Source organism: Pinus tabuliformis, chromosome J (genome assembly GCF_031772625.1).
Source record: "Pinus tabuliformis cultivar Carrire ecotype Pingquan chromosome J, CPIR1, whole genome shotgun sequence".
Classification (NCBI taxonomy): domain Eukaryota; kingdom Viridiplantae; phylum Streptophyta; class Pinopsida; order Pinales; family Pinaceae; genus Pinus; species Pinus tabuliformis.
The window spans coordinates 38,707,912-38,721,486 of NC_142295.1; the positions used below are offsets into that span (position 1 = coordinate 38,707,912).

At 40.9% G+C, this 13,575-nt stretch overlaps 1 protein-coding gene across 1 annotated transcript; it reads right to left on the reverse strand.

Moving 5' to 3' along the window:
- Positions 1-7,052: 7,052 nt before the first annotated feature.
- On the reverse strand, positions 7,053-12,954 carry LOC149225351 (uncharacterized). Its single transcript, XM_089379916.1, has 3 exons — positions 11,266-12,954; positions 9,894-10,886; positions 7,053-9,779 (listed from the first exon to the last, which is right to left on the reverse strand). The coding sequence occupies exons 1-3, from the start codon at positions 12,952-12,954 to the stop codon at positions 7,053-7,055; spliced, it is 5,409 nt and encodes a 1,802-aa protein (XP_089236042.1).
- Positions 12,955-13,575: the final 621 nt, after the last annotated feature.

Consider the following 13,575-nt stretch of genomic DNA (forward strand, 5'->3'; position numbering starts at 1 on the left):
CACATGTCTGCATATAAAATGATGAATATGATCTCATTTGGGCACCTGCAGCTCATGGAGTATACTCTCCCAAGGAATGATACCCCATTATTCACGTTGTGCACAAGCCACCTGCTCTGGAAGGGTGGTGGATATCTCTTTGGAAACTTAAGGCACCCCCATGAACCCGTCTTTTTATGTGGAATGTCATTATGAATAAAAATCCCACTAGTATAAACTTGATGAAGCGATCCCACTATGGTTCGACCTGGTGTTTCATTTTCCAATAGGTTGAGGAATCGAATGAGCATCTCTTCGTGTTTTGCACAACTGTTAGACACCTTTGGGAACAAGTCCTCTCCTCTCTGGCAATCACTTAGCAATGGGATGGGCACAATATCGTGGAGGCATGGAACCATTGGTGGGCTGGGTCCAAAAATATGAAAAATCGTAATCTCCCACTGATTATGTGCTGGTCTATTTGGTTAAGAAGGAGCCATATCATTTTCAACAACATGCAAATTCGATGGCTATTAGTTATTGCTCGAATTATCAGTAACTTTCATGAGGTGCCCGATGATGACCACCCACCACCTGCTCATACTATAATACCTGAAGCCACCAACCATAATCAACCTTGGGCCTATTTTGATGGATCCGCCCAAGATCAGGGATGTGGGGGGCTTATATTATTTCACCTATCAGTCAACCATTTTTTTCATATCCGTATGGGTTTGGGGGCTGGTACAAACAATTTCGTAAAACTCATCTCGCTCCGACATCTATTACATTTTTCCTTGGTACATGATTGTAGACAATTACAGATATTCGGGGACTCCAAAATCATCATAAATTGGTTCAATTGCACATCTGCATGTCATGTGCATACTCTCAGAAACATTTTGGATGATGCCTTGCAATTAAAATCACAATTTGAACATATTTCTTGTCTACACATTTACAGGGAGCGCAACTAGGCTGCAAATCAACTATCCAAGGAGGCCTTGAACCAGCCCAGAGGTCTACGGTTAATACAAGAATAGAGGGAGGCAAAGTTTTTTCAGTATTACCACAAGCCCTACATCGATCAAATACAACAGAGGGTCGATAGGCCCTAATTTTACATTATTTTTTGTAATACATATTAGCTATCTATGCTCTATATAATTTTGTATTTTTGTATAGACTTTCACTGAATTGTGACTATATACCCTTTGTATGTAACTTATGTATAGACGTATATTTTTGAAGGCTATGGCCACAACATACAACACATTCCATAGGGATATACATGTAATTTTCCAAATTAATAGAAAATTACGATTGTTCCCCAGGGAAAAAAGAAGGGCCAAAGCATTCCCAATTTGCAATGAAATATTCAATTGAATTTCCTTATATCTAAAGCAATATTATGAAATGGTTTGTATAACATAAATTCAACTTTACAAAAGTCAACGGCGGAGGTGCATCACTGGATGGTATGTGGAGTAGCACAAGAACAAAATCTTTAATTATAGTAGTGATTTAAATATAAATATAAATATGTATGATTTTAATGTGTTTAGTGTTTTTTTACAAATTAAAGTTTTTTTTTTTTTTTGGAATTTAAATGATTTAAGTTTTTTAATTAATATTACATACTCAATTTTAAAATTGATTGCATGAAACTATATTTTTTTAATAAAAAAATTATAAATTTATTTAATTATTATTATTATTATCTTATTTAATTAAGATTTAATGACCAAATCTCTCTTTGGCCATTCACCCACGTGCCATATTCCAAGCATGAATGTGGGATCTCATAGAACACATCAATCAAAAACCATTTAGGGCTTCCAGAGGCCATCCACATCAACTCATCAAACAATGATTCCACCTCACGGTCGGACATCACAAAACCATCATCAAATAGGTCTCTATCCCAACTATCCAGGGCTCTAAGGCATTTATTCCAACCAAGGCTCTAGGACTAGTAACTCAACCTAAAGTTGTTGTCGAGCTCTAGAGCGTTTATCTGACCAAGGCTTGAGGACTAGTAACTCAACCCACCAAGGGCTCAAGAGCATTTGTCCAACCAAGGCTATGAGACTCGTAACTCAACCCAAGATGTTACAGGGCTCCATAACATTTTTCCAACCAAGAATTCAAGAACTAGTAACTCAACCCAAGCTAAGGAAACATGAGAACCAACAAAAAAAAAACAATGAAAGTAAACCCACAATCACCATGGATATCTAGGAAATTGCAAGGTTAGGTAATCCATTGTCAATGATAGACATCCTCCATGCCAATAACAATATACAACCAATAAAACACATGCATATGTCATACATGCCAAAACTAGTGAAGTAAACATACATGCAACTCGGTACTTGTAAGTAGATATGATGTAGTTGTTGATCCCGTGAATTCTTGCACTTTCCCGCTCTTCCTTTGCCTTCTTGCTCCAAGAATCTAAGTATGCCACACCCTCCACGAGTGTTCCAAGAAAAATCTAAGTCTCCAAGAGTATGAGAGAGAGAGAATAATGAGAGAAATCCAAAACTAAACTGACAAAAGGTTACTAATTGATCCTCAGAAGCCTTTTTATGAATGAGGCCTCTATTTTCTTCATTTTCCATTATTTTCCTTCAATTTCCTCCTCATACGCAACATGTGACCTTTCACCTCCTTTTTCTCCTAATTTCCATTATTTTCATAAATAAATGTGCCAAAAATACCATTTTCCTTTCCAAAGCCTTAGCCATTGCCTTTGTCAATTTCCTTAGCCATAAATAATCACAAGTGATTCCGATCACTAGGATGTTTCCCAACATTCAGCTTGGAATAAGTGTTCCATCATCTGTGGTTATTATTTTTCTTTTATTTACTTTTATTACATGGAATTTTCAGCAGGGTTGTTACAAAACCCTCCCCCTTGGGGAGAACATCGTCCTTGGTGTTCAACAACAACTATAACCACAAAATTGTTGTAAGCAAAATATATTGTCGATGGATCTTTATAGCTTAGCTCGATGTAGTATTTACAATGATCAACCTACTGAGAATCAACCAACATGAAAACATAACAACATAACATCATAATGACATGACACCCATACTACTTATTGGATATTTATAACATAGCTCATGGCGGTATTTACATCAGAATACATATGTACACAAGCCAACATCACCAAAACATATACCAAAGTATATACCACATCATCTACCAAAAACCACACCGAAACACCAAGCCAAAACTGCTTTGTCTTAACTGGCAAACAAGGAAGGATACATAACCCACATCTGAACTGCCATCTCCCATGTAGCTTCATCAGGCCGAAAGTGCTTCCATTGCGCTTTAACTTGCTCGATTTCTTGGTTCCGAAGCATGAGCACATTTTTCTACAATATACATTGAGGCTTCAGTGGGAATTCTCCATCTGGTTCCACCTGCAATACAGACCAGTCAATCACATGACCAACATCTTTAACATACCTTTTAAGTAAGGATACATGGAAAAAACCATGGAATTTCACTGTCAGAGGCAGTGCAAGTCGATAGGCTATTGGCCCAACCCTGTCAATAATGTTGAAGGGTCCACAGAATCATGGTGCCAACTTGGCACATGATCCAATCCACAAGGATCTCTTCTTCGGTTTGATGTGTACGTGCACTTGTTCCCCAACCTGGAACTCCTTAAACAACCTATTCCTATCTGCATAACTCTTCTGCCTATCCTGTGTTGCCTTTAGATTATTCTTTATAACTTTCATTTCCTGTTCCATGTCTGCTAACATGTTTGGTCTAATCAACACCCTGTTAACCAGATCACTCCAACTGATGGGAGTGTTGCAACTCCGACCATACAATATTACTCAAAAGGACTCATCTTCATTGATTCCTGATACCCATTATTGCACATGAACTCTACTAGTGGAAGATACTCTTCCCACTTTCATCGTTGATGCATCACATACATCCTCAACATGTCCTCCAATATCCTGTTCACCCTCTCTGTCTGTCCATATGTTGTGGATGATAAGTTGTACTGAAGGCCAACTCTATGTTCAAACCTGCAAACAACTCCTTCCAAAACTTGGAAGTGAAATTTGCATCCCTGTTTGACATAATCTTCTTCAGAATGCCATGCAATCTGACCACATCTCTGATGAATATTTGTGCTACATTACTAGATAAGAATGTAGACTTCATTGGGATGAAGTGTGCAACCTTTGTCAACCTATCCACAATGACCGTGATGGAATCATGTTGTCTTGTTGTCTTCGGCAAACCTGTAATGAATTTCATGGAAATGACTTCCCATTTCCGCTCTGGAATCGTGATTGGCTGTAGCAGTCCACCTGGATGTTTACATTCTGCTTTCACTAGCTGACAATCAAAACGTCTAGCCACGAACTCTACTACATTCCTCTTCAAATTCGACCAATCATAAAATCTCTTCACTAATGTCAATGTCTTCTAGTAGCCTAGGTGACCTAAATAAGGTTTCACTTAGGCCAAGTTAAAAATGTACACACTTAAGCCAAACATCTCAATCGTTTTGATCATTTCTATTTCTCCGATGAAAACAAGAAGCACGCGCATGTGCTTTGAAGTTTCATCATTTTTTTACTTTTTATTATAAACATTACTTTCAAGAGTTCTCGCCACCAATTTTTGACCAATGATATGATTTAAGAAAAATTGCGCTCTGGTCACTTAATTGTGTACTAAATTAATTATCACCATTCAAGGTTTTCCCACAAGTAAATTAATGACTAGACTTTCAAATATGATTACCATTCAAGGTTTTCGTATAGGGAAATTAATGGCTCGACTATTCTCGAATTTGAAGGGAATATGAATCAGAGAATGAAAATGCTCAAGCTAATATTTTGAATGTAGTATAATGAAAAAAATATTACAACATAGCAACAATAACCATATTTATCTTTTTCAAAATAAATGTAAAGATACATCATTCATAAAGACTTGGACTTGATAGTATAGATTTACTCCCGCTGATAGAAATGCAGTACAGTGTAGTGCATTCACGTTTCAATTCCTCAAATATGCTGCCACGTTCAATTCCTCAGTGTAGTACAGTGTAGTGCATTCACGTTCAATTTCCAGCGTGCATCCCGCCTTGTCACAAGGTGCAAGTTATTAGTAAGGAAACCAGACGGGCATGTTTTCGTACAAAATGGTGCAGCTGTATCACGTTAAAGTTGAAGTTTGTGTTGTTGCCACATTTATCAAATTGGTAAAGAGAACCAAGGCAACGTTAATTCTTTACCTCATAATATTTACATAGAATATGGTGCTTTATGAAAATTGCTCTAGATAAATTCTTTTGATTTTAAATTAATGTGAATTATGAAGATTTTTAAAGTTGAGTAGTTGGAGAAATGATTTTCTTCATGGACTTATAATTTTTACAAAGAATATATTGAGTTTATATTAAGTATAGTTGTTTAATGGTAACATACAAACATTTTTTTTATAATACATTTCATAAATTATAACTTTATTATTATAATTCATAAATGTTATTGAATTATAACTTTATTATTATTAAAAAATATATGATATTTAATTTTTTGTCATTTAGATTCATTTTTATTTTATTATAGAGATTTTTAATTTATAAATAAGTTTTGTTACAATACCATGAGTCAATATCATTTAATTAAAAAGATAGAAAGAACTTAACTATTTTTTAGATAAATATTGACATTTCATATGTGACTATTTCTAAAAATATTTTAGAATGTTTCATAAAAATTAATTCCTTACCATCCATTTAATTATTATTAATAATTAAATTAAAATATTATAAATTTATTCCAAAATAAACTTATTTGTAAAACTAACTAATCTTATATTTTAAATATTTTAAAATTTACTTAAATTCTCTTAATGGAATTAAAATTTTCCCAAACTTTAAAGAAAAAAATGTATTAACATATATATATAAACTACTCAAATCATTGTACACCATTAAAATAATTATAATTATCCTTATATTTGATACCTTTAAATCGATTCCATGACATATCTACACAACTAAATGCCTATCTTTCCTAATTTCGTGGGAAATCAAGATATACACAACTAAATGTCTATCTTTCCTAATTTCGTGGGAAATTAAGACATATACAACTAAATGCTTATCTTTAGCACTTTCGTGGGAAATTAGGATATTCAATTTTCTTTAGCATGGAATTCAACTCCGGAACACTTCCCTTCCAACGATTGCCCAACAAGTCCTTGATGCTTCTTTCTCCATTGCAAATTTTGAAATATTGCATGGAAAAGTTCATTTCCAAATTTATTATTGAAGGTTAAGTATTAGGAATTATTATTCCATATGTTACTTACATGTTATAATTTAGTTTTTAAATTATTTCATATTTTATTTTGGAAATTTTCTATGTTCAAATGGTTCCAAAGATCATGACAAGATCCTAAATTTGATTTTAAAAAGGGAATCCCTACCTAATTGCTTTTCAATATTGTTTAAATTAGGTGTTAAAAAAATTATATTCATGTCACAATAAATGGGTATTGGGTTATTTACCATTATAGCTTCACTAAAAAAAGTAAATATAGGATTATATTACTAATTTATAGGATTATATTACTAATTTTTTAATATTTTAGATGACTTTTAGCATCTCTAATGTATAACAATACTTTTGTTCCATAACTTTTTAGCATCAAAGATGGTTGTGGAGTTTTTTATTACAAATCTTATTGTAACATAACCAACAACCTGAATTCAAATTAGTTAATTGGAGCTATTAAAAATCATTAGTATCAATCTGATTACCATGTCGCTAGTTTTTTTTCCACTGGAAAAATCAGTAACTTTCATTAATATTAGAAAATTACATAAGCAGATGCCATGGCATTACTGTCTTGATCATACAAAAATCACCACTCAAGGTGTTGTTCAGTGAGTAGTTACAAAATGTGCTGTATACATTCGCTATTCAGCCTATTCACTATCACAAAAGGATTCTGTTTTATAAACATAGTGGCAATGTTCCAAACATTTCTTCAAAATAGTCTCCATTATTTGTCAGCTATCGGGACTATTGTCCCTATGTTGTCTCTGATCTATGTATGGCCTGTGGTAAAATTGGTGTTCTTCTGTTCCATTCTGCTCCACTATTTGCCAATCGCCTCTGGGAAGTGTCGAGGCCTCTTTGGATAATTTGTCAGCCTCGCTATTGTGTTCTCTGTAAATATGTACACAAGAGAAATGATCAAAAGCTGCTTTGAGAGTGAGTGTATCATGTAATAAATTGCTGAGTGTGTGTGAATGACAAGTAGTGACATTGTTAATCCAGTTAACAACCACCATTGAATCCCCAAATATATTGATCTTTGTGTGATGGTGCGATAAAGCAAAATGTAGAAGATTGTGTATAGCAGAAAGCTCAGCAAAGTTGTTTGATCCATTTCCGAAACCCAATTTTGCAAGATATCTATGATGCTCGTTTATGTGCAGGACAAATCCTCCTCCACACCCGGCTTGATTAGCTGCCCCGTCGAAAAAAGCCCACGGGGTGGATCTGTCGATATCGGGCATAGGCTGTATGGTTCTGGGTCTGGGCGGTGGCGGATCAGGTAGCTCCTGATATGCAGCAATGATAGCAATTTCAATCCGGCTCCATGATATCGGTCGATCCTCGAAAATAGCCCGATTTCGGGCGAGCCAGATATACCAAGTGGCCACAGGGGGAAGGTTTTGTAACTTTGTGCCCGGATGGTTATGTGACCATGTATCCCATGCGCTCTGTAATTCAGGTCCAGTCCATTGGCCCGCTATGCCCAATTGATTACAGATATTTCTCCATAGGTTGAGTATAGAAGGGCAGAGTAGGAAAATGTGATCTGTGTTTTCAGACGCATTCTTGCAGAACGAACACCAAGTAGGGCCGTATATGGCTCTGTGGGTAAGATGATCTCCCGTGGGGACAATATCATTGAGGGCGCACCAGAAGAAGAGTTTGGAGCGGGGAGGGGCCTTGAGCTTCCAGATTGATTGCCACCACGAGTGAATCTGTTCCGGTGTTCTGTGGGATATGAGAGCTTTGTACCCAAATTTTGGAGCATATATACCATGATCCGCAAGGCACCAAATAAGTTCATCCGGCCCTTGTTTGATGCGGATGTGGGAATCAGTTAATGCCATGGTATATTGTTCCCATTCCTGGTGCCATTGAAGAGGGAGATCCAGATGCTGGGCAGTTTTCCAAGCTTGGGAGAAGATGTCCGAGTGATGCAGATCGGCAATCTGAGCGAAATGCCGAATGTCCCGGGATTGTAGATGAGTGATAAGCTCCTGATTTAATATGTGTCTGCCCCCACTGTTTATCCATGGGTCCAAGCCAATCCTGCCCGTCATCCCATCGTTTATTCGCCAAGCTAGATTGTCCCGAATGAGAGGAAGGGAATCTATCAAAGCCTTCCAGACCGTTGAGCATCCTTTAGATGACCAGGATGGTAGCCGGGCCCAATCCAGAATATTCTGAGGCCATATGTATTTGTGATAGGTTACCTGTGTCCACAGATTTTGGCTAGTAAGCAAAGTCCATCCCATCTTGGCGGCCAGTGCCTTGGCGAAATCAGGGAGGTCTTTGAGGCCCCATCCTCCCCATTTTTTGGGCAGAGAGATTTTCTTCCAGCTGATCCAAGCAAAGATTCTTTTCTCTTGACTCCCGTTCCAGAGGTATCGATTGCACAGCTGCTGTAACCTTCCCAGGATATTCCTTGGAATCCAGGCTAGTGCCATCCAGAAGACCGGGGTAGCCTCTAGCACAGATTTAATGAGCACCAATCTGCCTGCCCTAGAGAGATATCTGTAGCTCCATCCCATGAGCCTTTTTTCCAATTTGGCCACCAACCAGACCCAATCAGCTATCCTTTGGCAGGTTGGCTTCAGATTGAAACCCAGGTATTTGAGGCCTCTATCCAGAGGGTGAACCGAGTAAGGAAAAGCCTGTAGGGCTGTCCGGGTCTCCTGAACAGAAGTGCGCGAGCAGGTGATGGTGGATTTCATCTGATTTGGCTGCATACCAGTAGCTGCAGAAAAACGTTGCAGGATCTTTGTGAAGGTCCGGGTGTCTCTAACACTGCCATCTAGTAGTATAAGGACATCGTCCACAAAGAGTAAGTGTGTAAGGTAGCAAAGGTCGGATATGCCAAGACCCCCAATGTCTCCATCCCTCTTTGCAGCTTCCATGAGGCGGCTGAGACCTTCCATGACCAAGAGGAAGAGAAGGGGTGATAGGGGGCACCCCTGTCTCAGACCCCTTTCAGAGTGGAAAAAAGTAGAGGCCGAGCCGTTGATGAGGATACTAAAGGAAGGAGAGGTGATGCAGGCCATGATCCAAGAGATGAATGCATGAGGGAACCCCAGATGTATGAGGATCATCTTAAGATAGAGCCAGCTGACTCGATCGAAGGCTTTGGAGAGGTCGATCTTGAGAAGGATGGCTTTAAGGTTCTTTGACCAAATGGAGTGAAGGGCTTCTTGTGCAAGTCCAATGGCCTCGTGGATCTGCCTGGATTCAAGAAAAGCAAATTGCTGCGGAGCAATGGACCTGGAAAGGATGGGTCTAAGACGGTTTGCAATGGTCTTAGATATGATTTTATAGAGGCAGTTACACAACGAGATGGGTCGGTAGTCCTCAAAGGATGCCGGGGAGTCTGATTTGGGGATGAGGGCAATGAAAGTAGAATTGATAGCATGATATATGGATCCAGTAGTCCGGCTCTCCTCGACCACCCTCAGCAGATCCTGCCCCAATACTTCAAAAAAGGCTAAGTAGAATTCGATGGTCCAACCATCTGGGCCAGGGCTTTTGTCTTTCTTGAACCATTTCATCACTCCTTCAAGTTCCTCAGCTGTTACTGGGTCAGTTAATGCCTCCACATCATCTTCCTCCACGAATCTCGGGAAGTGGTTTGCCACATTAATGATATCCAGTAGATTAGCTTCCCGGGGGCTCTTGTATAAGTTCCTGAAATGGGTGGTGCCCAGGTGAGCGAGCTTGTTAAAATTGTCTGCGATATCGCCATCCGGGGAGGGGAGCTTCCAGATTGTATTAGATACTTTCCTGCTCTTTGCAAAGTTATGGAAAAACTTTGTGTTGTCATCCCCAGCTTGTATCCATAAAGCTCTACTCCTTAATCTGATGGATTCCTCTCTTTCTTTGAGGATCTTGGCTTTTTGATTTTCTAAGTCAATAAGCCTGCATTTGTCAGCAGCTGAGATGAACCCCAATCCTCGGTCGTCAGAGAGAGAGCATAGATCAGCTTCAATTAGGGTGAGCTGAGCTGTTTCCCGCTCCAATTTCTCCTTAGCCCACTGAATAGAAATATGCTTTATTTCTGCAAGGTTCCTGCAGAAACCTTTGGCAAGAGATTCATTGTCATTGGCATTGATAGGGTGAGCCATCCAGTAATCCTTTATCAGCTTGATATATGAGGGATCCTTCAGCCAGGTGTGATTAAATTTGAAGGGTGCCTTGGGTTTCTTAGAAGGACCCTGTATCTCCAGATAAATAGGATTATGATCCGATAGCCCCCCCGAGCCCACCCATTGTCTGTAGAGATGCAAACGCTGTAGGAGAGTCCCCTTTAGGAGAAATCTGTCAAGTCTGCGAGCAAGGGCAGCATCCCCAACTCGTCGATTCCTCCAAGTAGGAAGAAGGCGTTGCATAGGAATGTCCATGAAATTTGATTGCTCCAGCAGGTTGGTCATGAAATCGGTAATGGGGTCGATTTGTGCTTCCGAGCCCCAAGACTCCCTGAATCCCAGAGAGAAATTGAGGTCTCCTCCGATAATAACATGGTCTTCATTCAGTAGTGGGAGGTGTAGGATGTGCTGCCAGAACGCTTCTCTCTGGGAACAGGGAGCATATACATTGACAATTCTGAGATCCATGCCGAGATCAGCTGAGAAAACGTCCAAACCAATGAACCCTGCCCCCCCCAGGTCGAAATCAGATTGATGGAGCGAGGGTTGATTCCAATGGCTAGCCCCCCAGATCGACCTACTGCATCATTGGCATAAAAGCTCCATCCAGGGACCAAGGCTTGCAAGGCTCGAGTACTCTGATCAGCTGAGCAGAGGGTTTCTTGTAGCATGATAATATCTATAGGCTCAGTTTCAACGAGCCGCTTCATGGCTAGTTTCTTGGAGGAACTAGCCAGTCCTCTGCAGTTGAAGGATAGGCATTTCATGGGGGAACACCTCTCGGGGTGTGTCCTGCTCTAAGGACCCCGTCAATGGTCGATTGTCTGCCAGAGACCACCTCTGCCCCAGCAAGTTTAATGGCCTTTGAGAGATGGGATTTTCTCCCTCTGGTATTTGATACACCCCCTTCTGGAAAAACAATGCCCAGGCCAGAATGACCGGCTGGGGAGTCTTTGGCAGGATTCCTAGACCGAAGAAAATATGGGTGTGGAGGAGAAGACGGGCGCGGGGAGGTGCAAGCCTCAGGGGAAGTAGTGGATATGATGGGATCGGTGTTGCAGATTAGTGGAGATGATGTTAATGTGCATTGAATCATGGAGGAATGTGTATTGGGACCAATGACATGGTTACCATCAAACGAAGAAAGCAAATGAGAGGTAAAAGGACCTGAGATCATACCCGCTTCTGCCGCCGAACGTGCCCTGGTAATAGGAGGCGATGGACGCCGGGGACCAGAAACATCCGTGGGAGCTGAAGCCGAAGGGGGCGGGCCAGCAGAGGGAGGGCGAGAAGTGTTGGGAGATGCCATCCTGGAAGGAGTCGGAGTATTCTTCGGAGTGTCTTCAGCTTTCTTGTTGAGAGGGCAGTCCTTTGCAAGGTGACCGACTTTATGGCAGCGTCTGCAACGGAAGGGGACTCCTTCATAATCCAGGAGCTGCACTCTGATACATCTTCCCCACTGGAGCGTGATCTGCTCCTCAAGCCCTTCACGGGTGTCCAGATGAACCAAAATCCGCGCAAGTGTTCGACTCCCAGATTCCACATATGTGCGATCGTAGTCCAAATAAGTCCCCAGGGCATTGCCAACCTGAATGAAAACTTCTTCAGCCCAGAATGGTAACGGAAGGCCTGGGAGGCGTACCCAGATTGGTCCTGCACCGAGCTGCTCCCGCTCAGGGTCGAAAAGGGGGTTCCAGCGCTTGAGGAGGACCGGGGCCATTTCAATATGCCAGTATCGGCCCAATACCAGGTTTGTCTGACTTTCCTTGGAAAATTTAAGGGAGAACCATCCTCTGGGGAGGACATGGACCTCTGGTAGGTCAAAAAGCACTCCGCCCCAGATCTCCTTTACCCATAGATTGAGCCTCTGTCTCGAGTATGTTCTACCCCTGACGTGCCCTACTAATACAGTGTTTGCAATGTCCATATATTCTCCGAGCGGCTTCGATTCGTCGAATTTGATGGAGATGTCCCTTGTCGTAGATCTAACACATTTTGCCTTCTTTTTGCCGGATCGGGGAGCCGACGGATGATCCACCAGAGGATTTGTAATACCTTCCCGGGGAGGGGGATTTGTGGGGTGAATAACGACCGCAGGAGTTTCAAAACAACCAGATGGGCGGACTCCCGAGACGGAGGGCTGAGATGCAGGTGTAGCGGTCGGCGGGGGGAAAGGCACCGATAGGAGGGGCGGAGCCTGAGGATCGAAAGAGGGCGAGGGAGGAGTATGTGAGGCCAAGAACTGCAGAGAACCCGGCGAGAGCGGAGGGACCTCGAAAGGCGGAGATTCAATGGGATATGCTCCAGCGGATGATGGAATGGCGCGATAAACAACGGGCGCGTCGGAGGATGGGTAAGGTGTGCGCGCAGGAACAGTAGACGATGAGGAGGGCGCGAACTGAGAACGAGAAGTAAAACAGGGATTCCCAAAAATAACTTTACCCGGCGAGGGATCCGCCGAGTAGTCCACCGCTTCATGCTCCGAGTCATCCATAACTGTCACTTTGTCGGCGACCGAAAATGACAGGTGAAGAAATCGATGGGGATGCTGCAGCTGGAGGTTCCCTGTGCCGTGACCGCAGCGGTTGTAACCTAGACGTAGAAGTGCTATCGAACCCTAGCCTCTACGAACCGCAGTAGATGCGCGAAAGGAAACCCTAGCCCAGTCCTTTGCGCGTGCGATCCATCTCTCCTCCTCCCCAATTGCTCTCATCATGTCGCTAGTTATTCAACCTTTAAATCTAATTAATAATGTTGGCCAAACTTAGGATATAAATAATCAAGAATTGGAATTGGATGAGAATTTGGCCTTCAATATCATAAGAATTAACGTGATCATGTTCAAGATGAATTATGAAAATTAATATTATGATCCTCAAGGTGAATTATGTAAATTAACATGATCATTTGAATGCAACTCAATGAATTGATATATATCATATTAATGAAGCCATGGAAACCATGTGTTATTTTTTGTAGCATCGGATGTGTTCTAGCCACAAAATTTAGTGGTGAGGTTAGAATACATGAGATCTTCAAAACCTAGAAATTGTTTCTAGAAATTCCACCTAGAAGTGTCTCAATTAGATTATTAGCCATTTTTAAAATATCTCCT